A 27,503-nucleotide genomic window follows, 5' to 3' on the forward strand; every position below is an offset into this window, starting at 1 on the left:
AGTTAACTTGGAGTGCAGATTGTCAGTGTTTAACAGCTTCAAACAGCTGTCAAACACTGATATTTCATCTGTCAAAAGGTCTTGACAGATGAAATAAAAATCTGTGACGTCACCAGTTGCCGGGTGGCCCTTAATTGGCCTGCTGAGCCCGCTGGGCAGCCACAAAAAGGTCAATCAAGTCTAAATCGCATGGGTTGGCTAGAACTCGATGGAGGCGGGACTACAACCCCGAAAGTTGTAGTCCCGCCTCCTACCCGCCTCCTCAATGAAAATCCAGCCCGATATATTTAATCCCTGTATTTTAGGAACATGGCTTAAATTGTGAGTAAGGGTTCCCTGATGACACAATGGAGAAATTTGGAAGTACCCATTCTTGGTTGACTGACCTCCCTGTGCAGCGTAATTATACATGGCTAGCACAGCGGCCCACAGGTAAGTGGTCGTTTCTTAGGGGGTTAGGGTTGCAGAGGTCGGTGGGAATCGGGTGGCTTAGGGAGGTAGTGATCTGGGGTCAGGGAGGCATCAGGGGCAGGGGAGGGAGGCATCAGAGGCTGAGGAGGGATACATAGGGGAGGCAGTGATCGGGGGTTAGGAAGGCATCGGGGCCAGGAAGGGACCAATCGGGGCCCAGGGAGTGATAATTGGGGGCTGGGGAGAGAGGCATGGAGGCTGGGGAGGGAGTGATTGGTGGCCGGGGGTTGAAGAGAGATCAAGGGTCGGGGTCAGGACCTGGAGGTCAGAGGCCAAGGATCTCAGGACCGGGAGCGGCAGTGATTGGGATGGTAATTGTGGTAAGTACTTATCTTTATTTTTATGCAGGTGATATTTATGATTGTTTTTTCCTGAGCGCTGGCGCTGGCTGCCTCAGGGTGAGTGAATGCTGCAGTAGGGTCCTGAACAAGGCATTAGGCCCCTTATTTGCATATGCTTAGAATAGTGTTACATAAATTATAACGTACAATTTAAATTCTAATTCTGCCTTTAGAAGCTAGTGACATAAGAATTTTCTTCCTTTTTCGATCTTTTTCTATTTTCCAAATGATTAGACTCAGGATAATGCATTAGGGAGATATTCAGAAAAAATACAATCAATTGCTTATGAACCAATGTTTAAACGCACTTTACCAACTTCAATTATATAGACTTACAGGACCATTTTATCAAGGACGATAGGCTGGATCGTACACAATTCAACTTGGACCGACTGTAGTGTTTTAGGCGGAACTATTCCATTCCTGGGTATAAAAGTTATGGGCAGGTTGCCGTTATCCGCAATTATAAACTGGCCTATAGGAGAAAACAAGGCGATGAGTTTCTTGTAACTTTCTGCATCATCACATTCATGGAAAACCATATTTTAAGTATCTATTCCAGGCAATGCTGCTAAATTTGAAAGTGAAATTCAATCTTGTTTTAAGAAGTGGAAGGAAGGATTAGGATTTATTTTTATTCAGAAACCAATGTGAAGAGCTGAGATCTATAATACAGGATACCATCACAGTTGAAAAGAGTAAGAAAAAATCAATTATAATTCGATGATGCTAAGCTTGGGTTTTGAAAGTCTGAAAGTTGGAGAAGGAGTGGAAGACTGAAGAGGTAATGAGTTTAACAGTTTTAAGGTATTGCGAATAAATAAGAGTCAGAGACTGTGTAATGAATTTTGATTTCAACATAATTGGGAGACAGGGAGGGAAAAGAACACGTGGGATGGCATTTTTAGAGGTTATAAGGGACAAGAATACTGTAAAGAAAGACAAAAGATTGCCATGGACAAAGACTGCCGACTAGGTGATTTAAACCCCACATATTATCTTATATTTCTTGTCCTGGAGTATAAGAGGTGGTGGAAGAACCTCCCCACATATGGGATCACGAAGCAAGTCTTCAATAAGCTTGAGCTTTCTAGAGAATTAAGAGCTGTTGAGGTGAACAGAACTTTTTGATGGAATGGAAGACTGAGATTCTTGGAGACTGCTTTAGCAATGAAGATGTGGGAATTCTATTAAGATCAGAGAAGCTAGTGAGGCCAAGAGTGCCGATGGATGAATGTGAGAGCCTTGTCGACAATTAAAAATGCAAAAAGGACACTCAGTCCCTCAAGTCCTCTTCTACTACCCTAATGCTCCCAGAATAACTTCCAACTGCATTTTGAACTACTTTAGTCTACTGATAATTCAAAGCTGCAGTTGTGCTAAAAAAAATTAAGTATCCAATGATTTGAAATAAGCAATGTAATGGGATGGTTTCCTGGACCAATATGTCAAGGAACCAACCAGAGATCAGGCCATCTTAGACTGGGTATTATGTAACGAGAAAGGATTAATTAGCAATCTTGTTGTACGAGGCCCCTTGGGTCAGAGCGATCATAATATGATCGAATTCTTCATTAAGATGGAGAATGAAGTAGTTGACTCAGAGACTAGGGTCCTGAATTTAAATGAAGGAAACTACGATGGTCTGAGGCGTGAGTTGGGTAGGATTGATTGGGGAATGTCACTCAAAGGGTTGACGGTGGATAGGCAATGGCAATTATTCAAAGACCGCATGGATGAACTACAGAATTTGTTCATCCCAGTTTGGCATAAAAATAAAACAAAAAAGGTGACTCAACCGTGGCTAACAAGGGAAATTAGGGATAGCATAAGATCCAAGGAGAGGACATATAAATTGGCCAGAAAAAGCAGTAAACCTGAGGATTGGGAGCAGTTTAGGATTCAACAAAAGAGGACAAAGAGATTAATTAAGAAGGGGAAAATAGAATATGAGAGTAAGCTTGCAGGGAACATAAAAACTGACTGTAAAAGCTTTTATAGATATTTGAAGAGAAAAAGATTGGTGAAGTCAAGCGTGGGTCCCTTGCAGTCAGAATCAGGGGAATTTATAATGGGGAACAAAGAAAAGGCTGACCAATTAAATACATATTTTGTTTCTGTCTTCACAAAGGAGGACACAAATAACCTCCCAGAGATGTCGGGGAACATATGGTCTGATGAAAGGGAGGAACTGAAAGAAATCAGTATTTGTAGGGAAATGGTGTTAGGGAAATTGATGGGATTGAATTTAGGAGGGCGAGGAGGGGCCATGAAATAACACTGGCGAGCAAAATAAAGGAAAATCCTAAGATGTTTTATAAGTATATTAAGGGCAAGAGGATAACCAGGGAAAGGGTAGGGCCCATTAGGGACCAAAGTGGCAATCTGTGTGTAGAGCCAGATGATGTAGGCGGGGTTTTAAATGAATTTTTTGCATCTGTGTTCACTATGGAGAAAGACGATGCAGACATAGAAATCGGGCAAGGGGGCTGTGACATACTTGAACATATTAGCATCGAGAGGGAGGAGGTGCTAGCGGTTTTAGCAGGCCAAAAAGTGGATAAATCCCCAGGCCCAGACGAGATGTATCCCAGGCTGCTGTGGGAGGCAAAGGAGGAGATTGCAGGGGCTCTGACACAAATTTTCAGAACCTCTCTGGCCACAGGGGATGTACCAGAGGACTGGAGAACAGCTAACGTAGTACCATTATTCAAGAAGGGTAGCAGGGATAAACCAGGGAATTACAGGCCAGTGAGCCTAACATCTGTGGTAGGGAAATTATTGGAAAAAATTCTGAGGGACAAAATTAGTCTCCACTTGGAGAGGCAAGGATTAATCGGGGATAGTCAGCATGGCTTTGTCAAGGGTAAATCATGTCTGACAAATCTGATTGAATTTTTCGAGGGGGTGACTAGGGGGGTGGATGAGGGAAATGCTGTGGATGTGGTTTACATGGACTTCAGTAAAGCTTTTGACAAAGTCCCGCATAGGAGACTGGTCAAGAAGGTAAGAGCCCATGGGATCCAGGGTGCCTTGGCGCGTTGGATCCTAAACTGGCTGAGTGGCAGGAGGCAGAGGGTGATGGTCGAAGGTTGCTTTTGTGACTGGAAGCCTGTGTCCAGTGGGGTACCTCAGGGATCGGTGCTGGGTCCCTTGTTGTTTGTGATCTACATAAATGATTTGGATGAGAATGTAAAAGGTATGATCAGTAAGTTCGCAGATGACACGAAAATTGGTGGGGTGGTAAATTGTGAGGAGGAAAGCCTCAGGCTACAGGACGATATAAACGGGTTGGTCAGATGGGTGGAAAAGTGGCAAATGGAATTTAACCCTGAAAAGTGCGAGGTGATGCATTTTGGACGGACAAATAAGGCAAGGGAATACACAATGAGTGGTAGGACCCTAGGAAGTACAGAGGGTCAGAGGGACCTTGGTGTACATGTACATAGATCCCTGAAGGCAGCGGAACAGGTAGATAAGGTGGTTAAAAAGGCATATGGGATACTTGCCTTCATTAGCCGAGGCATAGAATATAAGAGCAGGGAGGTTATGATGGAATTGTACAAAACGCTGGTGAGGCCACAGCTGGAGTACTGTGTGCAGTTCTGGTCGCCTCACTATAGGAAGGATGTGATTGCTTTGGAGAGGGTGCAGAGAAGATTCACCAGGATGTTACCTGGGATGGAGCGCCTCAGCTATGAAGAGAGGCTGGACAGGCTGGGGTTGTTTTCCTTGGAGCAAAGAAGGCTGAGGGGGGACCTGATTGAGGTGTACAAAATGATGAGGGGCATAGATAGGGTAGACAAAGAGGAACTTTTCCCCTTAGTAGGGGGGTCAATAACAAGGGGGCATAGATTCAGGGTAAGGGGCAGGAGATTTAGAGGGGATTTGAGGAGGAACTTTTTCACCCAGAGGGTGGTTGGAATGTGGAACTCAATGCCTGAAAGGGTGGTAGAGGCAGGAACCCTCACAACATTCAAGAAGCATTTGGATGAGCACTTGAAATGCCATTGCATACAAGGCTATGGACCAAATGCTGGAAAATGGGATTAGACTGGACAGGGATGGATGGGCGGCGCAGACACGATGGGCCGAAGGGCCTCTTTCTGTGCTGTAAAACTCTATGACTCTATGACTCTATGAAGGCGGATAAATCCCCAGGGCCTGATAATTTACATCCTAGGGTACTTAAGGAAGTGACCCTAGAAATAGTAGATGCATTGCTGATCATCTTCCAACATTCAATGAAATCTGGAACAGTACCCATGGATTGGAGGGTAGCTACTGTTACCCCACTATTCAAAAAAGGTGGTAGAGAGAAAACGGGGAATTACAGACCGGTAAGCCTGACATCGGTAGTGGGGAAAATGCTAGAGTCCATTATAAAAGATGTAATAGCAGAGCACTTGGAAAACAGTGACAGGATCGGACAAAGTCAACATAGATTTACAAAAGGTAAATCGTGCTTGGCTAACCTACTGGAATTTTTTGAGGATGTAACTGGTAAAATAGATAAGGGAGAACCAGTGGATGTGGTGTATTTGGACTTTCAGAAGGCTTTTGATAAGGTCCCGCATAAGAGATTAGCATGTAAAGTAAAGGCACATGGGATTGGGGGCAAGGTATTGACTTGGATAGAGAAACATAGAAACATAGAAACATAGAGATAGGAACAGGAGTAGGCCATTCGGCCCTTCGAGCCTGCTCCGCCATTCAATGAGATCATGGCTGATCTTCATCTGAGATCTTAGCTGATCTTACCAGTTCAGTACCCCGTCCCCGCCTTTTCTCCGTAACCCTTAATCCCCTTAGCCTTCAGAAATATATCCAATTCTCTCTTGAAAATATTTATTGAATTAGCCTTCACAGCCCTCTGTGGCAGGGAATTCCACAGGCTCACCACTCTTTGAGTGAAGAAATTCTTCCTCATCTCTGTTTTAAATGATTTGCCCGCTATTTTTAGACTGTGGCCCCTGGTTCTGTGCTCCCCTGCCATTGGAAACATTCTCTCTGAATTCAGCCTGTCCAGGCCTGCCATAATTTTATATGTTTCGATGAGATCCCCTCTCAATCTTCTAAACTCCAGTGAGTACAAGCCCAAACTATTCAATCTCTCCTCGTAGGTCATTCCCGCCATTCCAGGTATCAGCCTGGTGAATCGCTGCTGCACTCTTTCCATGGCAAGAACATCCTTCCGCAGATGGGGCGACCAAAACTGTACACAATACTCCAGATGCGGTCTCACCAGCACCTTGTACAGCTGTAGTAAGGTATCCCTATTCCTATACTCGAACCCCCTTGATATGAAGGCCAACATACCATTTGCCTTCTTAATCGCCTGTTGCACCTGCATGCTCTCCTTCAGTGACTGGTGCACAAGAACACCCAGGTCCCTCTGCACTTCCCCATCTCCCAATCTATTGCCATTTAGATAATAATCTACCCTCCTGTTTTTACCCCCAAAGTGGATAACCTCGCATTTAGCCACATTATAGTGCATCTGCCACGTATCCGCCCATTCCCCCAACCTGTCCAAATCGCACTGTAGCCTCCTGACATCCTCATCAGAGCCCACCCCTCCTCCTAGTTTAGTGTCGTCAGCGAATTTGGAAATATTGCATCCAATTCCCTGATCCAGATCATTTATATATATTGTGAACAGTTTAGAAGAATGAGAGGGGAACTGGTTGGCAGACAGAAAGCAAAGAGTTGGAATAAACAGGTCTTTTTCCGAGTGGCAGGCAGTGACTAGTGGGGTACTGCAGGGATTGGTTCTTGGACCCCAGCTATTCACAATATATATTAATGATCTAGACAAGGGAACTAGATGTAATATCTCCAAATTTGCAGACGACACAAAGCTGGGTGGGCGTGTGTGCTGTGAGGAGGATGCCGAGAAACTCCAGGATGATTTGGATAGGTTGGGTGATTGGGCAAAAGCATGGCAGATGCAATATAACGTGGATAAATGTGAGGTTATCCACTTTGGTGGCAAAAACAGGAAGGCAGATTATTATCTGAATGGCAATAGATTGGGAGAAGGAGAAGTGCAACGAGACTTGGGTGTCCTTGTGCACCAGTCGCTGAAGGTAAGCATGCAGGTGCAGCAGGCGGTTAAGAAGGCAAATGGTATGTTGGCCTTCGTAGCGAGAGGGTTTGAGTACAGGAACAAGGATGTCTTGCTGCAGTTGTACAGGGCCTTGGTGAGACCACATCTTGAGTATTGTGTACAGTTTTGGTCGCCTTATCTGAGGAAGGATGTTCTTGCCATGGAAGGAGTTCAGCGAAGATTCACCAGGCTGATACCTGGGATGGCAGGAATGACGTATGAGGAGAGATTGGGACGATTGGGCTTGTACTCACTGGAGTTTAGAAGAATGAGAGGGGATCTCATTGAAACTTATAAAATTCTGACAGGACTAGACAGACTAGATGCAGGAAGGATGTTTCTGATGGTCGGGGAGTCCAGAACCAGGGATCACAATCTAAGGATAAGGAGTAGGCCATTTAGGACAGAAATGAGGAGGAACTTCTTCACCCAGAGAGTGGTGAACCTGTGGAATTCTCTACCACAGAAGGCAGTGGAGGCCAATTCATTAAATATATTCAAGAAGGAGTTGGATATATTTCTTAAGGCTAAAGGGATCCAGGGGATATGGGGAGAAAGCAGGGACCGGGTACTGAAATTGGATGATCAGCCATGATCGCATTGAATGGCGGAGCAGGCTCGAGGGGCCGAATGGCCTACTCCTGCTCCTATCTTCTATGTTTCTATGTAATTAATATAGCAAAGTGGGAATTTATTGTGAAAAGAAATTCGATTTATCAGATAATTTAAATTATGAAAAGTTAAATTAAGAGTCGACTATAATGTCCTTGAATCTACTACCTTGCCTGGCTGATTATTCCAAATATTTATCACCTTTTGAATGAAAAGATTCTTTGTAATGTTTTAAGTTTACTATGCACTAATTTAAATTAATGTTGTCTTGACCTACTAGCCTTCGTTAAGGCTTTGTTAAAAGCCTCTCCTGAAAAACCTATGCAGAACTGTGCAGGAAGAAAATTTTAAAAAGTATGCCTGAACCTATATTCAAAAGTTATACAAAGGAATGGCGTGATTTTGAAATATCAGCCAGTTTCCAAATCTCCATCAAGAACCTTCAGCTCACTGTTTCTTGTTATCAGTAGTTCCTTTACATTGCAGTGAGATAAATGTATTCAGAGTCTGGATAATTGGTGCACTTCCCACTTATGCTTCCTCCCCTTCATGCTCCAGAATCAGCAAATATAGAGATATCCCCGGCGGCTTGCCCATAGTCAGAATCAGTGACGCCTATGAAGGGGCATTTACAGCAGGGGCTGACTGGCCATATGGGAAATCAGGAGATTTCCTGAGTGCCCCTGTGAATGATTCCATAGCGCTGTATTATCAGCATTCCTCTTTTTCCATGATGATAGATATTGTACTAGAATATCGTTAATTGAACTGGCCTCCTGAGAGGAGCAAGCATACTGTAGCAATTAGGCTCCAGAGTCTCCTCTTGGTTTACTCTTTACTATATCCAGAGAATAATGTTCCAGAATAAACTGTGAAAGCAGCCATACACAGCAACTAAATGTTAAACGGACATAACACGTGGGAATCCTGAAGAATCATGCTCCCCTTCGGGGGCGTCAGTCTGCTGCTGTCAAGCCCGTCGTCAATTACATTGCTCAATTTCTGATTGTAGTTCATTAATTTCCAGCTAGAAATGCACATACTAAGCAGGACTGTCAATTCACAAGATGCAAGAGGCATGCTGAGTGGTATTTCCCTGTATCAACAGCTCTGTTTGCTCAGAGTGTGGGCTTAGGCAGTGCAAACAAATGTGCATAAACTGCCCTGATTGCAATGTAAATTTAAGTGCAGACCACTGTTTTAAAATATACCACGTTATTTTTCGTCAACGTCTCTTTTTGTAGCACTACCGTAGCATAAAGAATTTTTAAGGTATTTGAATCAACATGAGTTATACTCAGTAATAGAACTTTACTCAAATATTGCAGGATTCATGTGATGCAACCGCCACTCGCGGAGGATCCCGATAGGAGTAAAACAGTCACATGGCAAGCCTCCTGAACTTTGCATGACTTTCCAAGTTTAGTTTCAAGTCAGTGTGCAAAGTGGAGTAGCTGATTTAAATAAATTTGACATGCCTACTAAGAGAAGCACATGTCATGTGCCTCTGCTTCTCTGTGGTTGACTCATAATGTTATAGTGTGCTCTGCACTTCGAGATTTATATTGGTAAGACTTGTGGCCATTATCAATAGCATTCTCATTTTGTATTTTTTTTTAAAACATTGGCCTGTAGGAACGGAGGTTCCTATCGAAAAGACTGAGTTCGACTCAGGCAATCAAAACAATGAACTTCAATGGAACCAAACAGGTTTTAACTAGAAACTGCTGGAATACATCGAATACAGGTCTGCTCTCCTTGAAGGCTCCACGAGGACTGATCCCCTGGTCTGAAGGCTGACGTCATGACGTCATCACGTTCTTCCCGCCATTGGGGAATCACGTGACCAACGGCATGACGTCATCACGTTGAAACCGCGCTGTAAAGGTAACTAGACATTGTACAGTCAAACAGTGTAATTAAAGGTACAGACACAGACAGTAACTACATTGCTGTTAAAGGAATTATGTACAACCGCTCTGAGTCCTTTGGTGGCTCCGCCACAGGCCCCGATATTTACTCGGAAACGCATTGGGGTCTGATATCGCACGGGAAACCAGGAAGTTAGTTTAGCACATCAGTGGCTTTTTAACTGAGCCAGTTCATTCGCATTTTACTTCTGGGTTTGGTGTGTGTGATGAGGACCCACAAGACGCAATCTCAACTCCAGTATTTAAAGGTCCAGTCCAAAGCTGCAATTCAGAGGAGTTAGAGTTTGCATCAAAGGAAGAGGAAGTGCAGTAATGGATTCGGTAAAAATAAATAAATAATGGATTCGAGACAGGCAATGATGCCTCTCTTGATGTGCTGCTGGGGGCTGTTAGGAGAGAGATACTCTTCCCCAGCAATGGGAGGAAGAAAACTGCTGGTGAAACCAAGAAGGCGTGGCTGGAGGTGGCCCAGGAGGTAAGCAGCAGAAGTGTAGTACCACGCTCCTGGATTCAGGGCAGGAAGCACTTTAATGGCCTAACCAGGTCAGGAAAGGTGAGTACATTTGCGCATTCACCTACATCCTGCTGTGCACATCACCCCAACCCCTCACTCTGCCTTGTCCAGCCTACTCCATCACATCACTCCTCACACCCACTTAACTTGCACATGCATCCATCCTATTCTTTCTATGCACTTCCTCACATCCCCATCTATCCATCCACCATTGCCACTCACCCTCATCCTTGTGCAATTTCATACCTCTCCCTCATTGTCACCCTCACAAAATACACTACATCCATCGGGCAAACATATGTCATTATACTCACTCATAGGTCTGTTATTTTCCTCGTTGCAGAAGAGAGTGCAAGACAAGAGGGAGAGGGAGAGGGAGAGAACCGGAGATGGGCCTCCACACATTTCCCAGCTCATAAATGCAAAGGAGGTGACACTGGAGATCAGTGGAGTTTCGTTGTCCCTGGCCATCGCAGATGGAAGACAGGGAGCTCCCAGCTACCTGCTGACACAATTAAATGTCAGAGACCCACATGTCTTACGGCACTCAGTCATGTTGACTTGATTTCAACAATGAGTGAAATATGATTGATGTAAGAAAACTACTAGGCACTTGGTCTAAGCGTTAAACAAGGCTTTAATCAACTGTTTTACAACATGGAGGTCTAGTTGTGTCCTTCACTAGTTCCTGTTAAGAATGTCCTGCGCAAGCTGGGCCCGTGCCCGAGTATTTATACTCTCCCTGGACAGCGCCACCCGTAGGCAGCTCAGTATTACTTCATAAGTCTTTCTTTCATGAATGACTGATTCATGTCAATGATCATCTTCATAATGATAAAATGGAACATTCTTCCTTGCCAGTACTAATTCATGTCTTTTATCTCTGCCAGGGCCTTCAGGTGTGCAACGGCAGTCGGTGGAGGTCGCCGACAATGATTCCTTAAAGGAGCTGAATCCTTCTGAGGGTGCACCATCACAGGACTCATGCATACCATGCACCAGCGCAGATACTCGCACTTCGGTGGGTCCAGTTAGAGAGATATTTGGGTTTTCACCTGGGACTCACACTTCACAAGTGTGCAAGAACAGATGGTGGTGGCAGGGACAGCAGTGGAGAGTCCGCGTCAGAGAGCGCAGACCTCTCCAAGCTCTGCTCAGCTGGACAAAGATGTTGTACCCCGGGGGCCATCAATGAAAAGGAGAATAATTAAACAGCAGCAGAGAATAGCTCAGTGGGTAGCACTCTCACCTCTGAGTCAGAAGATTGTGGGTTCAAGTCCCACTCCAAAGATTTCAGCACAAAAATCTAGGCTGACACTCCATTGCAGTACTGAGGGAGTGCTGCATTGTCAGAGGTGCTGTCTTTTGGATGAGACGTTAAACCAAGGCCCCGTCTGCCCTCACAGATGGGTGTAAAAGATCCCATGGCGCTATTCAAAAGAAGAACAGGGGAGTTATCCCCGGTGTCCTATCCAATATTTATCCCTCAATCAATGGCACTAAAACTGATTATCTGGCCATTATCCAATGCTGTTGGTGGGAGCTTGCTGTGTGTAAATTGAAATGCGGCTGGGCCATGAGAGGGATGATGGTGAAAGGGGACTTGGAAGTGGGGACTCCACTTCTCACCCGTTGCCCCCCAGCCCTCCTCAATCAGTAGCCGACATGCTGCCTCGTCTCCCGATGGCCATGTCTGTCCCTGCACAGGTGCAGGTGGAGCAGTCTTTGGTGGGGTCCTCACGGGCTCGTGTGTCGATTAGTTAACTGAATGGCAATTAAGCCAGTATTTCAGGCCATGATCTAACCTAGTCAGACGCTGTTAAAGTTAAAGATTCATAGGGGGGAATTTTGCCAGCCCTGGGGAGGCGGGTTTGGAGGCGGGACTGTCGGGAAAATGGCAGAAACTTGGAGCGGGTACCGAACCCGCTCCCAACCCGCCTCCATGCCATCTTCCCGGGAGGTGGGTCCCCGACTCGCGCGGGGACCCATCTCCTCGAGGAGCTTCTCAAAGCTGTCAAACGATGACAATTCATCTGTCAAAAATTTGACAGATGAAACATCATACGATGACGTTCTCTGTCACCGGCTTTCCCTTAATTGGCCTGCTAAGCCCGTACGGGGCGCTAGGAACTTAGCACCCGAGCGCGGCGACCTTTGCGCCACTTGCGAAATTGACCAGTCATTTTGCAACGGCGCTAAACACTACTACCACGATCTCCTGCGCCCGCAGATCGTGACGTCAGTTGAGCGTGCAACGCCCCAGTCGCGCCCCGGACCGGATATTGAGTCGTGCTCCTTGCCTTAGCACCTGCCGCTAGGAATGAGAGGTAGAGAGGAACGTTTTCAAGTCAGGAAGGGGCTGGGGGAGCGCGATTTAAAGGCGGGCGCTTCCTGCCTTTTCTTGTCAGCAAAATTTTTGGTACACACAGGTTAAGAGGGAGAGAGACACCTGGAAAGATTTAAAGGAGTTTTGACCCTCAGCACCACTTTTGAGGCTCCCAAGCGCCAAGCTCTTTGCCTGGGCCTATCCATTAGTGCTTCCAACACAATTGCTTTAGGGCCGAGATTCAAGGCTGCAATGAGCAGGGTGTGGCTGGCCAGCAAGATGGCCCCTCCCCTTTAGTAACTGGTCGGTGCCAGTCTGTCTGGCTTCCATGGTAACTGACATAACCTGAGCTTCGGTACCTTTCTGAGGTGGCGCCTCGCTCCCCGACATTTGCGCCTTAAGAGAGATGTGTAGTGCCTGATTTAGCGCTCAAATCACCTCCAAGGGTGATAGAGGGGAATTTTACAGTCGGAGGCGATAATTAGCACCGGCTGCTAAATTTTGCGGCCGGTCGATATTAGCGCCCCAAAATGGGCGAAACCCATTTTTCTCACTATGATTCTATGGACTCAATTTTGCCATTGTGGGCGGGCTGGGGCGTGTCAGGTGGCACTCGTGTCAGGACACCAACTCCGAAGTGAAGTGGAGAAAAAGTGCGATTTTTCCCTAAATGGGCAATTGATTTCCAGCGTGTGGGAACCCCTGGCCCAATGAGTCTTTTCATCCAGAAAGTCGCCTCCAATGATGTCATCAATGCTGCTGAATTTAAGGCCTGCAAGCAGCCTTGCTTCTTCTGGAGACTGCAAACCTTATGGCCATTGTAGTAAGCACTTCATTGATCAACTATGTCCACCAGTAGGCCAAAGTGTGCTCCACACTTCGATGAGCACTCCCTCCAAGCCCCGGTGGAGGGAGCAAGATCCAATAAGGAGGTGCTCTTCCCTTCCTCAAGGAGAAAAAAGCCACCCCAGCAGATTAAAGCAGTGTGGCTGCAAGTGGCCCAGGAGGACAACTCCCTCTCAATGAGCCGCAGAACCTGGCTGCAATGCAGGAAGAGGTTTCATGACCTTCTCCGCACAGGAAAAGTGAGTATGACTTTCCCATCACCCTCAATCTGATCCACATCACCTCTGCATAGCCAACCTCTTCCTCCACATCCCACTTGACACTTACATCCCGGCACCCTTACCCATTCCCTCTCTCTCTATGGTCACATTCACTTAACTAATTGACCATGCAACCCTCACACTCCCTATCACTGTGATGCAACAACAAAAACTTACAACACACAGGGAGGGTCCTTTGTCTCCTTCTAAGCATCTATGCTATGGATTATCTACAGACACTCCTTCATTCTCACTCAAACTCCACTTATGTCCCTCATTGCAGGAAAATAGAGTCCACAATAAGAGGGAAAGAGCCTTGACAGGAGGAGGGCCACCCTCAGTATCCCGGCTCACCGCCTGAGACGGCCCTTGAAATCGCCGGGATCAAGTATGATTCCCAAGTGGGGGACGGACAGACGCTGGTGACAGAATAGCTTGGCATCCCTCTCATTGACATTGCATGAGTCACTGATAATGATTCTGATGCTCAAACAGATTGACTTATGATCATCCGCACTATTCAATGTGCATGTAACCTTGGCCTCACATCTCTAACTCTTTCCTTTACTCCCCCACAGGACCATCGAAAGCCCCCGTCTCCACTGTCCAGGAGGAACAACCTGAGCCTCAAGACTCCTCAGAGGAAGCTGCAACCTCTGAGGGCGCAGCATCAGCAGAATTCAGCGCACCCAGCACCAGCACAGACACTCGCACCTCAGTGGGACCTTCCAGAGATAGAGTAGTGTTGTCACCTGGTGTATCACAGCTCACAAGTGAGCATCAGCAGATGGTGGAGACAGGGACAGCAGTGGAGAGTCCTCGTCGGAGGGCGCATGACTCTGCCAGCTTGGCTCCGCTGCATGTCGACCCTGTGCCTCCGGGTCCATCCAGAAGGACAGCGGTGCTGGAACTCCAGGAACAGGTGCAGGAGTCTCTGGCAGGTTTTGTCTCCAGGGTCGCTGCGAGTGTGGAGCAAATGGAGGAGTCCATCGCGAACACGAGCAGAGCCTTTGTGGAGGCATTGGCGCATGAACGCATCACCGCAGAAAGGATGGCAACCTCCGTGGAAAGGATGGCTACCGTAGAGGAGAGGATGGCTACCGTAGAGGAGAGGATGGCTATGGCCATGGGGAAGCTTAGTCGCCAGGGTCTTGAAAACATGGTCATTGTTCAGAATAGAATGACATCCCTTGAGGAGCGATGGTCAGCTATTGAGCAAACAAACCAGACCTTCATGCAAGTCCTCTGGAGTAGGACTCCCAGTGCAGAAACGGATCCTCATGGACCCCTGCAGTGCAGCAAGGTGCTGTCAAGCCACTTGCTAGCTCTTAAGTGGGGCTGACCCATGAGAGGGATGTTGGTGGCAGACAACAAGGAAGTGGGGGCTCCTCTCCAAGCGCTCACACGACCATGCCACTGTAAAGCCCTCGGTTAGAGCCCCACCAGAGTTCTCACCCAACTGAGATGAGCGTCTCAGCCCCTGCACAGCCGCAGGAGCAGCAGACTGTTGGCGAGCCCTCACAGGTTCGCAACCCCAGAGGACGCCCGCCAAAGGCGTCGAGAAGGAGCAACAAGAGAGTGAGCAAGGGGCCACCACATCTGCTGAAGCCACAGGGGAAGCACCACGTAGGAGTACGAGTAAGGGGAAGATAAAGCACAAGTAGTCACTTGGGTGTTGTGATGTATTGTTTTTTGACCAGCCATCCTTGTCATGGTATTATAAACAGATTTGATGGCAAACTGTTGAAGTTGTGGCCTGTATCATTTCGCAAATGGGACTTCCACATTGAGGGCTTAGGGCGACTTGCAATTGTCAGTATGGTGGTCAAAGTAATAGGATTCCTCAGGTTCTTGTCCATTGTCGATGGTCTGGTAAGAAGCTGCGAGGCAAAAATGTTTGATTGTGCAGGCTAAGCAAATCTGGCCAACATGAGTGCGTCCCTTGCATCCTGGCCAGCAATGTGGTCGCACGCTGGTGCCTTCTGGCCTGTGCAGCTTCAAGTGGGTGAGCAGCAGCTTGGCGCTCCTGTTGTTGCTGCTGCTGTTGGTGCTGCTGTTGCTCATGGGTCTGCTGCTGCCGCGGCTGGTCTTCATCCGAATCTGATGTCCAGGAGGAAAGGAAATAAATGTTCGCCATGCTTCTGGTATATGCCTCAGTTGAGGAAGCGCTCAGTCAAGGTAACGCTCAGTCAAGGTGGGGAGAGGGGTTTCCCAGGAGGTCACACTGGAGATGGGTGTCAGGCTCCAAACTTCCACAACAATGAGTAGGCCTGCTAAAAGCTCCCCCAGACCTGAGACAACAAAGTTCTGCCACCTGCAAATGATCATTGGTGAAAACTCCTTTTTAATGGTGGAACTGCAGCTGTTCGTAAGCAATCCAATTGTGAGGCCACCAGGATTACCTGGCGTGTTCCAGAGGAGGCGTGTAGGATGGGGGAAATGTCTAAAAATCAGAATGGCCTCTCAAAATGGGATTATAGAGGCAATTAAGTGGTTGTTAAGGGTCTTAAGGGCCTATCCTGCCTCTTGGAGGCGGGATGGAAATGGGGTCTGAAAACATGAATGTGGGAAAATTGCTCGGAGGCGGGATGAAGGCAGGATTGGGCACGGCCGCCATTTTTTGCGATTTTGACAACTCACACGCCTCCAAATCCACCTCCTCGGGCCTGGTAAAATCGAGCCCTATGTGTCAGTGCGTGTGGTGCAATGTGTTTGGGTGGTGTCCCTGTCATGGTTGAATAGCTGGCACTGTGTGCAAGGTGTGAAATGTGGGTGTGAGGCTTGCAGCAGTGGTAAGTGTGTGAGGGTGAGGTGAAGCTATGAATGTGAAGTACGAGTTGTGATTGCTAGAGATTGTTGGTAGGTGAAGGTTGGGGGTGTGGTGCATTGAGCGGTGTGTGAGGCTAGTGGTACAGTTGGTGGGATATGGCATTTGAAGATACATTCACTCACCTTGACCACTCTTATGAGGTCATTAAACTTCTTTTGGCACTGGATCCAGCTCCTCGAGACAAAACCACTTCAGCTATCTGCTCCCACTGCTTTCTTACTGTGAGTCTGGAGGGCCTCCTGACCCCCTGCAGGTAGAGGATCTGTCTCCTCCGTTCTACCCCCTGCACTAAGGCCGCCAGAGCTGCGTCTGAGAATCTACGTGCCTTTTCTCTGCCCTGTTCAGCCATAACTGCCTGACAATTGCCTTGACGATGAGGTGCTGAATGCAGAATGCATGAATAAGAAGTGCAGACTTTGTTTAAAACTAGGCGCTAGCTTTAAATAGAGCTAGCCTCCCATGAACTTGGGCCCCCTGCTGAACGCTCAGCCACTCAGTAGCGCTCTCATCGCTGGGCTGCACGGATCAATAATGTTAATTGTCACGTGCTGCCTACACTACTTTCAACGAGCATGGGCCGATTGCGCATCGCGATCCCCGTACCCCCGTACCTGTTTTCAGGCCTACTCGAATTTTTAGCCCTTCTGTAAACCAAGTTTCGAAGCAGAACGATGTCAGCCATAAGGCTGTGTTTACTGGCATTATCCAGTTAACTGCATGTAATGCTTGGAAAATTACAGATGTTATCAAGCAATTCTACATGGATCACAATCTGGATCTACAGATGGCACATCTGTCATGCTAGTTAGGTATAACAGTGTAGCTGCCCAGCTTAGAGAGTGTGTACCGCACTTACTAGATAGAACAACACTTTGTTGCCCATAAAGAAGATCTGTGAATCGATGATGCTTGGAAATATGTTCCAATAATGAAAGAAGTGGAAACACTGATACAAACTGTATATGCAATATTTAGCAGATCATCTGTTAAGAAAGCTAAGTTTGAGGAGTTAGCCAGCGTTTTGGAAGTTGATGCATTATCATAAGAACATAAGAAATAGGAGCAGGAGTAGGCCATTCGGCCCTTCGAGCCTGTTCCGCCATTCAATGAGATCATGGCTGATCTTCTGCCTCAATTCCATTCACCGGCCCTATCGCCATATCCCTTGATGCCTTTACTAGTCAGAAATCTATCGACTTATGTTTTGAATATACCCAATGACTGAGCCTCCACAGCCCTCTGGGGTAGAGAATTCCAAAGATTCACCACCCTCTGTGTGAAGAAATTTCTTCTCATCTCAGTCCTGAATGGCCTACCCTTTATCCTGAGGCTGTGGCTCCTGGTTCTAGACTCCCCAGCCAAGGGAAACATTCTCCCAGCATCCACCCTATCAAGCCCTGTAATAATTTTGTATGCTTCAATGAGATCCCCTCTCATTCTTCTGAATTCAAGAGAATACAGGCCTAGTTTACTCAATCTCTTCTCATACGATAGTCCCGCCATCCCAGGAATCAATCTCGTGAACCTTTGTTGCACTCCCTCTATGGCAAGTATATCCTTCCTTAGGTAAGGTATCCTTCCTTAGGTAATCTATCATTCAGGCCTTTGACTGAAGTGCACTGGTTATCATGTAAATTTGCTGTAAATGTCCTTCTGAGAAATTATGATGTACTAGTAGACTATTGCACGGTGGAAATAGTTGTGTAGCTCCGTTGGATGGACCACATTGTCCGCATGCCCGATACGAGACTCCCGAAACAAGCGCTCTACTCAGATCTCCGACACGGCAAGAGAGCCCCAGGTGGGCAGAGGAAACGCTTCAAGGACACCCTCAAAGCCTCCTTGAAAAAGTGCAACATCCCCACCGACACCTGGGAATCCCTGGCCCAAGACCGCACAAAGTGGAGGATAAGCATCCGGGAAGGCGCCGAACACCTGGACCCCGATTTTCGGCTTGTGTGGGAAATGGTTGGGTTTCCCCGAATGTGGGGTTTCTGACACACATAAAAAAGTGTCAGCCAGCTCCACGCAATTTTCCCTCAAGTGGCCAATTAATTCCCAGCATGTGGGAAGCCTTGCTAATTGTCCAATTCAAGTCAGAAATCCCCACAGTATGATGTCATCATTCGTGGTGCTTTCAAGGTCCATAGCAAGCACTGCATCCTCTGAAGGCTTCCAAACAAACCACACAGGATGGCAGAGGAGCCTGCAGCAGCTGTGGGCAGTGCCAGACCCCGAGCTGCCTCCAAATTCAACGAGGCTTCACTGCAGGCATTATTGGATGGGGTTAGGGCCCACAGGGAGGTCCTCTTCCCTCGGTCAGGGAGGAAGAGGCCTCCCACTGAGACCAATGCTGCATGGATGCAGGTGTCAGAAGATGCCAACTCGCTGGGAGTCACCAGAAGAACCTTGGCATTACATCTCTAACTCCTTCCTTTACTCCCCCACAGCACCATCCAGAGCCCCCGTCCTCGCTGTAGAGGAGGAAGAGGCTGTGCAGCCAGACTCCTCAGAGGAAGCTCCAACCTCTGAGGGCGCAGCGTCAGCAGAAGTAAGCGCACCCAGCACCAGCGCAGACACTCACACCTCGGGGGACCTTCGGGACATAGAGTAGTGTTGTCACCTGGTGTTTCACAGCTCACAAGTGAGCCTCAGCAGATTCTGGAGACAGGGACAGCAGTGGAGAGTCCTCGTCGGAGGGCGCAGGACTCTGCCAGCTCAGCTTAGCTGCGCTGCATGTCGACCCTCTGCCTCTGGGTCCATCCGCAAGAGAAGAGGTGATGGATCTCCATGCACAGATGCAGGAGTCTCTGGCAGGTTTTGTCTCCAGGGTCGCTGTGAGTGTGGAGCGAATGGAGGAGTCCATAGCGACCATGAGCAGAGCCTTTGTGGAGTCATTGGCGCATGAATGCATCACCATGGAAAGGTTGGCAACCTCCATGCAGGAGATAACTCGCCAGGGTACGGAAAACATGGTGAGTGCTCATAAGAGAATGACATCTCTTGAGGAGCGTTGGCCATCTGTTGAACAGAGAAACCAGATCTTCATGGAAGTCCTTCTGAGTAGGACTGCCGGTGCAGAAACGGGTCCCACTGGCCCCCTAAAGCGCAGCAAGGTGCTCTCAAGCCACTTCCAAGCGCTGGCCCCTTCTGGCCCGTGCAGCTTCAGGTGAGTGAGCAGCAGCCTGGTGCTCCTGGTGCTCATCCTGCTGTTCCTGGTTCTGCTGCTGCTGCCTCTGCTGTTGGAGATCCTCTAATGCCAGGAAGGGAAGGTACCAAAGGCCTCCCATGCTTCTGGCAGATGCCTCCGTTGAGGGGGCGCTGAGTTAGGGTGGTGAGAGGGGCTTCCCAGGAGCTCACACTGTTTCTACAGCTGTTCCTAAGCCTTCAAAAAGTTCCCCCAAGCCTTCATCAACAAGGTCCTGCAGCCTGCAAATGCTGCCTCTTTAAATCTCTTCAGACTTCATTGACCTGCAGCTGACAGCAAGCAAGCCAACTGTTTTCACGCCAGCTCTCATCAGCGGGGTTCCCCGCAGGCGTGTTTGATGTGGGGAAAGCCCCAAAGTCGCATCGGCCCCGGAAAATCTACCTCAACAAGGAGATAATTGCTCATTACTGCTCCGACGACCAGTCCCGCCAGCGGCGGCCGCGACTGAGGCGAGTCGCGTAGAAACGGCGGTCCGAAAGTCGGACGGGGCGGGGAATCAGGCGGGGGGGGTCCCGACCCGCTTTTTCGCCGATTTTCGGCCCCCGGCCACCTGGAAAGCCGCCCGACGGCGGCCAGAAAATCAACCCCCTTGAGTCTCTTCGCCAGGAGCAAGCGGAAGCTGAGTACAAACAGCAGAAGGAGCGCATGTCAACCCAAGCACCCCACTCACCCGCCCCTTCAACCACAGTCTGCCCCACCTGTGACAGAGACTGTAGGTCCCACATTGGACTCATCAGTCACCTGAGAACTCATTTTTAGTGTGGAAGCAAGTCATCCTCGGTTCCGAGGGACTGCCCAAGAGCGAGAGAGAGTTGGCTAGAAATATATAAAACAGCAATTATAGCATGACTACTTCTGGTGTCTGCTGAAATGTCCACACCACGTCCCTTCCACTTTGCCTGAAGTTTTTCAATTTGTGCAGGTAAAAATGTATTTATCACCTTGAACAGTTAATGGGAAGATTTCTCTCAATCTATATTTTCCTTGATTTGAACTTCAATCTGATCATCACAATAACCCTAAAAATAAAAAACATTCCTGATCCCTCTATTAGTACTTTTATTAAATAACATTTACATCTGTTTTGTTCAATTGTAATATATTAAGTAGTGTTACTTTCCCAGGAATCCATTACAGATCAAGTTCCCATAATCTGGCTACAAATTTAGTTCTGTTATGAGTCAGATATCCCAAATATATATATAAATATGTCAAAAGTTGGGTGGTAGTGAGTGCAATGAAAATAATTTTATGTAGGGCTATATATTTCACTCTTACAGTCATGACATAATCTGAATCCTTTATGAGTTTTGTTTTAATTATCATTCTCTCCCACCCATTATACCCTATTTATTTTAACACTTAGTAAACTGGTCATGACATTTATTGTGATAACATGATGAAGGTCCAGTTTTTTCAACTAGTAAATTTTCAACTTTCAAATTTAGAATGGAAAAATACTATAAATAAACGCAAAATATTTAAGAGTTTTGTTTTTCACAAGTTGCTGTTACAGAATACTTACCTGGGAGGGATCCATGATTCACAACATTTATTTTCTTGGAAATAACTTTACTGTTGGCTACCACAGTGCCAAAATCAACTTCTGGATCAATACTAAGATCGCAAGCAGAAGCAAACCTACACAAGAAGACAAAAAACAGTGTGAACCAGCCAATAAATTCTAATATCAGTAATCTAATGAATCCTAAAAAATGGTAGGAAATAGCTGAAGCAGGCTTATTCTATTCACACCAAGCTACACAAAGCAACATCACTTTGATCCAGTCTTAAAGGGCTTGATTTTAATAGCCCTGAGGAGGCGGGTTTAGAGGCGAGTGTGCAGCAAAAATTGGAAAAAAATGGCTTCAGACTGCCAACCCGCCCCCACACGATTTTTGTGAGTGTCAGGTCAGCCGCTCCCACTGTGACCCGACTGGAACCGGTGGGACAGGTAGTTAAGGCAGTGAAGAGCCTGTTAACTGCCTTGCTAATCCTATTTTTGTAGTGGTTTCCCATTTTCGTGCTTCTGGCTCCTGTTTCCCATCTTGTCAGAAACAGGCCAGCTGCAAGGAGACGAGTTGCTGGAGGACATGATTTGTAGTCATTGGTGCAGCACTTTAAAAGCGCTCCTGTAACATGGCTGACATTCAAATGCAACAACTTTGTTGTTGGAGGTTTGGGATAAGATTTTGCAAATCTACTGACCTTGTGACTGTTCCAGCTGACACCCATCTGCAGTGATACCTGATTGGAATAATTTCAGGCCACTTTGATTGTGCGCTTGCAAGCTTCTTGCCTCAACTGAAATCTATAGCAACGGGATGGGAACCATTTATATCCTCTCATCCTGGTCATCAGGTTCGGAGGAAGAGTAGCCACGGCAGCACCACAACCAGCCACAACAGCAGCACCAGCACCAGGAGCGCCAACCTCCTCCTCACCCACCTGATGCTGCACTGGACACAGGGCATCAGCCCCTGACAAAATTGCTGTCCGGGAGGCCAGCAAAGGCTTCACTATGGCCAGATTTTCTTCACTTGATGCTGTAAACCCTGGCTGCCACATGATGCACCAGGTTGACACCATGCCACACCAGCACCATGAAGCATTCCTTTAATGTCCAAGCCATTCCATGCACACACATCACTATAGCGGGGGCGGTGGGGGAGTTATGACTGAACAATCGCTGGAACTCAGTAAGACACTTCTCAATTTGCATTCAGATCTGTCCAATAGGGGGCACTTTTGGAAAAAGATGTTACACTGTATGACAACACATTACTAGAAACTTCACATGGACATTGGCTAAACCTCTCAAGTGCCTACCCTTGATGTTGTTAGTTGGTATGCTTGCAGTAGGATGAGGGTGAGTGTGAGGGGTGGCTAGTGAGATGGGGAAGTGATAAAGTAGATAGAGAGGGCTGGGTGGAGGGTCAAGGTAAGTTGGTGTCCTGGGGAGGTCTCTTCTGCCCTTGGAAGGGAAGAGAACCGCCCTGCGTGCTGTGACTCCCTCCATAAGCATATGGAGGGAGTCATTGGAGAGCCTGGGTGCAAGTATTCACCTTTGTGCAGTTATTGTCAGTGTTTGCAGCACCTCAATGCTGTCAAACACTGACAGATCAACTGTCTAAATAAAATTGTGCATGGTCCCTTTAAGGAAACCAGCAGATGACACATCATCAAATTATGTCATCAGACCCGTTTCCTGTTAATTGGCCGGTAAGGCCAATCAAGGGAAAATCACGTCTGCAGCTGGAGGCGGGACCGGAACCCGGAAACCAGCTGACCCGCCTCCAGAATTAAATTTGCGGCCAAAATCTCACATCAATAACCAGGCATCTAGATGGAGTACTCTATAATGGTGAAGTGTTCCATTTCAAAGAAACTGATGTGACAATAGAAAATCTGGCAGGAACTCTCAGTCCTCTACAAGAATACTTCCTGTAGGCTTGTGACAGAGCAGTGCTTTCACAAGCTGCAAAATTATCCCTGGCCAAGATTGCTCTCCAATCCTTGTAGAACAAGAAATATGGTGATGTGTGACAACAGTGTGAATCCAATAAAGGAAATATTAAACATTAACAAAATTTGTTTTGCTCTTTTCAACAGGGTACAACTGTATGCATAAGGTAATTAATTTGAGTTTTCAGTGAAGTTGACATTATAATTTTAGCAGGGATCTATTAAAACCTCTCCGCCTCTCTACATCTCTTTCCTCCTTTAAAACGCTCCTTAAAATCTACCTCTTTGACCAAGCTTTTGGTCATCTGCCCTAATATCCCCATATGTGGCTCGTGTCAAATGTTGTTTGATAACACTCCTATGAAGTGCCTTGGGATGTTTTACTACATTAAAGGCATTATATAACTGCAAGTTGTTATTGTTGTCAGAATATTCTATTTTAAAATCCTGTATCTATAGTAAATTTATATGATAAGATTATTTGTGTCCATAGTCAGGATGGTGAGAACAATGCTACCTTCATAAATAACTGGGAATCCTTCCAAAATAAAACAAAAAGTTGTACAGAAAAAAAACAGGCTACACCTAAACCAAGTAGGGACAGAGATTTGTGAAGAACATTAAGACAGCAGTAGAAAGTCATTTAAACTAGATAGGTTGGGAGGGGGAGTAGGGAGGAAACAGAATCCCAGATGAGAGCGATAGAAAGCAACCAACCTTGGCTCAGTGGTAGCGCGCTTGCATCTAAGTCAGAACAGTTGTGGTTCAAGCCCACTCCAGAGATCCCAGCACATCGGGGTAATTATCAATTTTGGTGGGGGCAGAAAACTGGCATTAGCAAATTGGCTCTCTGTTATGCACCCCACCTGATCGCCTTTCCATTGATGTCTACATTTATTCCAGGTCCTTTTCTAATTCTTCATCTGCCGATTTAATAGCATTTATTGTATACTTAGGATGCATATAATTGTCAATAAACATATGGTAAATTAAGCGATCCTGCGTTTCCAGCAGAAAGCTAATAGAAATTCCAATATAGGACAAATACGAACTTCTAGACATTTTTGTGTGTCGATACTCTCTTAATTTCCAATGAAATGGACAAATTGGTGTATGATATTTTATTGATGGTGTCTCTTCTGGACCTCAAAGAATAGTTAGCACTAAAGACCTTTAATAATCCTATCCTAGTTATTATACATTGTCAGGTCTACTCAGTGGTATGCTATTTCTGTACGAATGGAATTAATTATTGAATAATACGTACGCAAACAGTGGGATGTTAAGAACATCTTTATCTATGGTTACAATGCATTTATCTGTTACATCCTCTTTTTTTCCTGTGGAATATTCTATTATTGCTGCAATTTGTACTCCGGGAGCAATTCTTTTTTCATGATTCTTCACAATGATCCTGAATAACTGTAAAGGAGAAGACAAATGTTACTGTATTGAATTCATGCAACTGAACTCTCCAGTCTGTAAAACCATCTTGGACACCTAGCCAAGCTGCCTCTACCCAAGGAAGCAAGTCTATAGAGTCCACCACAGTTATTAAAGCATATCCAAGGAGATTTGTCTTCACTGCCTATGCATTAACAGTTTCATAACGTTGCCATCTCCTACAGCCCAACTTGCAAACTTTGTCTGGGACTATGATGGCTCTTCCATGGCTGTACCTTGAGCTTCCAGGCAACTGGTTCTTTTCAAGCTGCCTCAGGTGACATTGGCCAGATCATTGATTTCTTGTTTGCCAAGACAAAAAACTTTTACAACCGATAATTGCCAGCAGCAGGGGAGGGTGACTGAGTTCCTAAGAATGCAGGGCCTCATTGATGCAACCCATGTGGTCATTCGGGTTCCTTCCACCAATGCAGTTTTATGTATAGGAAGGGATTCTATTCAATGAATGCACAGGTTGTATGTGGCCATCCACACCACATCGTGCATGTGGACGCCAAGCACCCTGGAATCATAGAATAATAGAATCATAGAAATTTACAGCACAGAAGGAGGCCATTCAGCCCATCTTGTCCGTGCTGGCCGACAAAGAGCTAATCCCACTTTCCAGCACTTGGTCTGTAGCTTTGTAGGTTACGGCACTTCAAGTGCATATCCAAGTACTTTTTAAATGTGATGAGGGTTTCTGCCTCTACCACCCTTTCAGGCAGTGAGTTCCAGACCCCTACCACTCTCTGGGTGAAAAAAATTCTCCTCAAATCCCCTCTGAACCTCCTACTAATTACTTTAAATCTATGCCCCCTGGTTATTGACCTGGCTAAGGGAAATAGGTCCTTCCTAGCCACTCTATCTGGACCCCTCATAATTTTATAGACCTCAATTAGGTCTCCCCTCAGCCTCCTCTGTTCCAAAGAAAACAACCCCAGCCTCTCCAATATTTCCTCATAGCTAAAATTCTCCAGACCTGGCAACATCCTCGTAAATCTCCTCTGTACCCTCTCTAGTGCAATCACATCCTTCCTGTAATGTGGTGACCAGAACTGCACGCAGTATTCTAGCTGCGGCCTAACTAGTGTTTTATACAGTTCAAGCATAACCTCCCTGCTCTTATATTCTGTGCCTCGGCTAATAAAGGAAGCTGCCACAACATTTTTGTCCTATACAAGTCTACATTACTACTATTATTGAACAGCATATCTAGACAAGATGGATAAAATAAATACAAGTTATAACCCAGAAACAGGCCATTCAACCCAACCAATCCGTGTTGTTTACCTTTCACGCAAGCAAATAGTCCTAATCACATTTATCCACCCTGTTCCAATATCCCTGCATTCTCTTTTCCTTCATTCACCTATCCAATCTAATCTTGAACATTGACATAGTTTTTGCCTCAAGCACTAATCCTGGAAGTGAATTCCACAGCTTCACAAATCTCTAAGTAAATAAGTTTCTCTTGCTCTCTGTTCCAAATCTCTTACAAATAATCTTGTACCGATGGCCCCTCTTTCTAGACCTCTCAACTTACTGGAAATAGTTTGCTACTATCTAACCTGTCTCATCCTTTCATAATATTAAAAACTTCAGTCATATCACCCCATAATCTGTGTTGTTTTAATGAAAATAGACCCAATTTTTCCAAGTCTTTGTTGTATTTCCTCATACCAGACAGTATCCCAGTGAATCTGCCTTATACCCCCTCTAAAGTCTCAATATCCTTCCTATAATGTGGATCCCAATACTGAATGCAGTACTCTAACTGAGGTTTTATATAGACTCATCATTACCTCTTGGCTTTTATATTCAATACCTTGTGATAAAACATAGAATTTAATTCGCTTTTTTTACGACCTTATGAAGCCTTCGAATCCTTATGCTCTCCCACAGCACCGAGTCTACTTCCATTCAGAGAACAATTATTGCTGATATTTTTCATACCAAAATGCATCACCTCACATTTACTGACATTGAATTCCATCTGCCATTTTTAGCCCATTTTCCCCTCTTCCCCTCTTATCAATGTCCTTTTACAACTTCCTTTGGTCTTTCTAAGAATTAACTAGACCTCCTATTTTGCTATCACCACTCCCTCTAGACCTATATATCTTTAAATATACATAGTGAACAGAAGTGGCCACAGAATAGAACCCTGAGCGACACTGCTAACCACTTCAAAGATCCAACTGCTCTGAAAAACTTCCTTAACTCCTACTCTGTTTTCTCCCTTCTAACCAATGTTTAATCCAGTTTGCTACCCTCCCTCTAATTCCATACCCCTTCATCTTCTCGTGATTTCCCACGTGGTACCTTGCCAAAGTCTTTCCTGCAGAAGCATGGATGCACTCTTGATCCATGGCTCATGATGCCAGTCTGGAACCACGGCTGAAGGCAATTATAATGAGGCGCATGTTTCCACAGGATACAGGTAGAATATATCAGAGGCCTACTGAAGCAAAGATTCTGCTGGTTGGACAGGTCTGCCAGTGTGCCATCTTACAGCCCTGTAAAGGGGTCCAAATGATAGTGGTATGCTGCATACTGCACAATTTTGCCAACAGAAGAGGAGTCACCATGGAAGAGAAGGGTCAGACCATCCCTGAAGAGGATGATGACAATGGGCTCGATTTTCATTGTGCCGTGGAGTCGGGATTGGAGGCATGCGGGGGGTTAAAATCCCAAAATCGGGGGTCCCGACTCCATCCCGCACCCAAACCCGCCTCCATGCCAGTTTCCAAGGAGGTGGGTACCCGCCCCGCACTGGGACCCACCTACCCGAGGCGGGAAGGGATTATTGCCAATTAACTGCCTGTTAACAAGTAGTTAACAGGCAGTTTTTAGCCTAATCCCTATTTTTAAGGTTGAACTGTGGGATTCCCGACGGCTCCAAACCACAGCAAGTTAGAGGAGTCGGGCCGTCGGGTTGAATGACTTGGAGGGGTCGAGATGTCGGTGTTCAGGTGAATGATGTGTGCATGAGTGCACAGGTAAGTGTGTTTGGTGTGTCTAAAGTGATTAAAGAAGTTTAAATGACCTTTTCTTACCTTTTCAGCCTTCCTTCCTTTAGGTTCCGGGAGTCCCTCATCTCACCGGCACAGAAAGCAGAATGGCTGTGAACTGTCAAAAGTGACA

At 46.3% G+C, this 27,503-nt stretch overlaps 1 protein-coding gene across 2 annotated transcripts in view; it reads right to left on the reverse strand.

The window, feature by feature from the left end:
* The window catches only part of LOC147107297 (cilia- and flagella-associated protein 47-like), a 797,073-nt gene that overhangs the window by 757,260 nt on the left and 12,310 nt on the right, over positions 1-27,503 (reverse strand). Inside the window, exons 2-4 of one of the 2 annotated variants that reach the window (XM_086006182.1) lie at positions 24,181-24,335; positions 20,974-21,089; positions 1,149-1,287 (exon numbers count right to left, since the gene is read on the reverse strand). In XM_086006182.1, coding sequence (XP_085862308.1) covers positions 1,149-1,287; positions 20,974-21,089; positions 24,181-24,335 — 410 coding nt within the window. Of the gene's footprint in view, positions 1-1,148; positions 2,766-20,973; positions 21,090-24,180; positions 24,336-27,503 lie in introns of those variants that run through there. The other variant, XM_086006181.1, reaches the window with a different exon arrangement.

Source organism: Somniosus microcephalus, chromosome 14, assembly GCF_052327205.1.
Source record: "Somniosus microcephalus isolate GS21.2 chromosome 14, FLI_Smic_1.0, whole genome shotgun sequence".
In the NCBI taxonomy this organism is placed as follows: Eukaryota; Metazoa; Chordata; class Chondrichthyes; order Squaliformes; family Somniosidae; genus Somniosus; species Somniosus microcephalus.